This window comes from Haliotis rubra, unplaced genomic scaffold (genome assembly GCF_003918875.1).
Source record: "Haliotis rubra isolate DU_JTF1 unplaced genomic scaffold, ASM391887v1 Scf925, whole genome shotgun sequence".
Taxonomy (NCBI): Eukaryota; Metazoa; Mollusca; class Gastropoda; order Lepetellida; family Haliotidae; genus Haliotis; species Haliotis rubra.
The window spans coordinates 34,842-39,001 of NW_025767663.1; the positions used below are offsets into that span (position 1 = coordinate 34,842).

Sequence of the window (4,160 nt, forward strand, 5' to 3'; positions counted from 1 at the left end):
ATACCACTACTTAAGCAATAATAAAATCACTATATTACAAGTAATTTACAAGACAATATTGGGTCTATGAAGGGCATTCAGAAGTGAATATATAGCTGTCTGTTCCTAACTGTTTCATTCACCTGATGAAGAAGTAAGAATATACTTCGAAACGTCGTGACCCTTCACAATAAAGAAGTTGACATCCATAAAAGTCTTGCCTTTAAGACAATATTGCTTAACTAAATCGATCAGTTTCTAAGATGAATTTATGAAGAGAATGAATTATTTCTATATTTTCTTGTACAGATAGCTGCTCTTATATCATATTATCTGTATAATAACGCATGTTGTTTCTAATAATGGTGTACTTTGAACACACAAATAAGTAGTAAAGGGTTTTCTCAAGTAGGGCCACAGGAGCACGATGGGACGGTTGAGCTTAATCTGTGGGTTTTGTGTGAAATGGCTTCAAATTAATCTGATGCTGGAATGTATTACTTGACAGTATCTTTTGTAAAATTAATATCAAGTGCAAATTCATGTGCTAATTTCGGGTGTTCTTGTCTGAAAACCTATTTAAGGATTTTATCCACGAAAGCGTAATCGGGAACAATATTACACAAATATCTTGGAGCGTTATCGTAGACCATTCTATGAAAATGTTTCAGTTTCTGTACACGTCTCCTTTCATTCATGGGTATAAACTTAGTTTCAGCGTACAATTTGTTGTGACTTGTACCTTTTGTTGTCCCACATTTTGATCTAAAAGCATCAAGTTACAATTTTACGAGACCTGTTTTCTGAACAAATGTACAGTTATTCCACATATAACTACAATGATATCAAATACTAAAGCTTTATACCAAATTTGAGAGTTTCTCTTTGATAAACGCTATTTAAAACTCCTCAAACAACTAATCATGTGTGCGCTCCTTTCTACAAGCCAGCTATCTGAATGCTACAGCAATGCTTCCATGGAAGCGGGTGCCTTTACAACACTATGCATTTACAGACTGTTTTCACTTTTGATATCCACACCCACACCTACCTACATTAAATAATTGCAGATGATGCAACGACTCTCTAAGACCATCAGTTTTATATAATTACTTTTGAGGTTTCTATCAAGACATTGGTTGTCGGTTTTCTATCCCCGAGTACACAACACCTTCATACTTAATGTATCAAATAAAACAAAACTGATGTGAATGGATAAGAACAATGCTCATCCAAACTCGAGTGTTCAGAACTCGGGATTAGTGTGTGATCAGTGTTCAAAGGTAAGCACTCGAACTTAGTATGTTTGGACAAGGAGAGAATGCTTTCACAAACACTGAGCGATAGGTCCGCTTTTCGATCGTGAACAAATAGATTAATCAACTCTCAGGCTCTATGATGGCTATTCTATGTGATGCATGTAAAGATGTGTTGATAGGTGATTTCCTCTCAACTGACATGGTATATATGGACGGCTGTATTCGACTGACATCATTCACTCCGAGTATTCATTGATCCATACCAGTGCATATAGTGTCAACTGAACCTTAGAAATGGCTGACTTGGATCTGTCGTATACTCCCTGCCTGCTGGATGATGATATTTTCACGTTTGAGACATGCGATCGTAGTGAAGTTCAAATACTAGGTATGACATTCTATTCATAATGTAACTGATATTTCTGTTTCAAAGAGGAATCCACCGTCTCCACTCTTTCACCGTAAATTCTGAATTTAACTTATGAACTCTCATTATTTTTGTCTTTCAGATACAACACAAGAGTCTGATATCACAGGTGGCGTATCCGAGTCTGAGTTCCAGAATTCCCTCAACGCCCTTTTCAAGACCATTGTTGAAGAACACTGCGACGATGAATCGGATAATACATCAGTGTCCACAGATTTGGATAGAACTCCTCCCTTGACGTCTCTCCTTGCAGTTTGCGACAAAGAAACAGAAATACACACGCCCTGTTCTCCCCCCACCATCATTCTTTCACAGAAATGGCCCAGTCGACACCCCACGCACCAGTCCATCGCCCACAGAATCGTCTGTTGCAGTCAACCCATTGCTGGACAATGACCTCCGAGATGTCTTGGATTCCGAGTGCAAGCAGACCACATTTCCTAGTACGCTCTTTCAGTCCATGTTGACAGAAAACAGCATACCACCAACAATCCGAGAGTGCGAACTGCTGAAAAGGTACAGTGTAAATAGGTATTCCTAACATGTATCAGTGATCGTTAACATGAGTGATCTATAAATGATGAAATAATACCCTGCAAAGATATAGATTAATAATCCTTCTTGTCATTTTGTTTGTAGATTCCGCCTCCTGAAAAGTCCAATGCAGACCAGGTGCGAGAGCTTTCTACGTTGTTTCGTTTCCATGCATCCAGTATTGAGATGAGGAGGATGGACGTAATGGCAGATACCAGCCTGACGTCCCATTACCGTGACTGGCTCAGTCATCACTTTGACAGGCAGATACATCAGGTAAGATTCCTATCAATATTCCACCCTAAAACTAAATATGACAAGGAGACATCACATGATAGCATTCATACATGATATAGCGATCTGTCTAACCTTAGTCGATTTTTTTATTCTTGTAGGTGATTGACCGAGTGGAGAAAAGTCTCAGTCTTCTGGAAGAGAAAGAGAAGAAAAGTGTGGAGAATCAGACGAACTTCCTCGTCCCGGGAGTCAAGCGGAGACCACCATTGTCCAAGCGAGCCGTACAGCTCATGGAGGGTTGGTACCAGTCCAATCTGCATCATCCCTATCCTTCTGCCATAGTATGTGAATCTCTTGCAGTCGCCGGTAACGTCACCGTCGATCAAGTCAAGAAGTGGTTCGGTAACAAACGCAACAGGAGCAGCAACACCAGAACAAGATCGGAAATCGCCAAGAGGAAATTCCGTAATCGCCATGGGATTCAGGAATATGATATCCTCAGGGCTCTTGAGTGTGGCTACTAACTCTTCAGACACTTATGTATGTTTACCCACGTACTGTATCTGGTGCAAAATAGTGCTATGTATGTTTGCTTGAGTTGTATATTGTGTATTCATTATGCCAGTTGTAGCATAGACTTGAAGTATTTTTTGAATGAAGCGACAGAGTGCTTATTTGTTATGTTTGTACAATAAATAATAAACATATGTCACATCACAATTGGCTTGTTCTTGATATACCCATGCAACAACGTGACTACACAGCAGCCGAATGATCATATCCATCTGACCTTCACTATTTCAAGCCAAGCATTTTGCCTCAATCTTCCCTCGAATAATGGCAACAAATCACATTCCAAAAACCAATTGGTATGTTTATGTAGCATCCATCGTACAAATCATGACACTTAGCTTGATCCAATACATTTCTTCTTGGTGTGCATAATATGATATCCAAGTCACGAATGCGAAGGAAATATGGCATAGAAAATGTAGCTCCGTATAAAATACAGCATTTACATGCTCATTCACATGTTCATTTACAACGTCACAATACAATATCACCTGACAATGCCAAGTAGACGGGGAAAGAAAACATTGTATTAATGCCTGTAAAATGGAAGATTACCGATGTCTCCAAAGCATTAAGCTTTAAGATATCATTTTCCTTGTACCCGTTTCAGAGTGGTAACATGGATTACACGATTTTCGTTTCACTTCATTTGGTCAGACTCTTCAACACACACTATAACGATCATCTGTACAGCACAGATTGTTATAAACCGATACTGGCTTATCACAATGCCGTTCCAATGCAAAGACATGAAAATGTTTTGAATCATTTGCTTACATGAGATGGCAATTCAATACCACTACTTAAGCAATAATAAAATCACTATATTACAAGTAATGCCAGTGTGTTTTTCACCAAAGGATTAGAAGGTATTCGTGGTAGTTAATGGAGACGAAGTGCTCTTGTACCAACTGTTTTTTTACCAAAGGTTAAGAAGGTATTGGTGGTAGTTTGGAATGTCTTAAATGGCGACTAAGAATTGGTGTTCTTTTTACCAAATGTTCAAAAGGGATGATATGTATTGGGGATTTTGCCTTAGCGAAAGAATCATGAAGAGGTTGTCTGACAGAAAATGTCTTTCCATAGGTTAATCATCATGTGGCCATGACAGGTATATGTTTGAAATCTCTTTATGGTTATTAGTTATTACA

At 38.7% G+C, this 4,160-nt stretch overlaps 1 protein-coding gene across 1 annotated transcript; it reads left to right on the forward strand.

The window, feature by feature from the left end:
- Window positions 1-1,532: 1,532 nt before the first annotated feature.
- LOC124264453 (homeobox protein ceh-20-like) lies at window positions 1,533-2,960 on the forward strand. Its single transcript, XM_046699196.1, has 4 exons — window positions 1,533-1,626; window positions 1,748-1,917; window positions 2,305-2,475; window positions 2,595-2,960. Exons 1-4 carry the CDS (start codon window positions 1,533-1,535, stop codon window positions 2,958-2,960), a joined length of 801 nt encoding a protein of 266 aa, XP_046555152.1.
- Window positions 2,961-4,160: the final 1,200 nt, after the last annotated feature.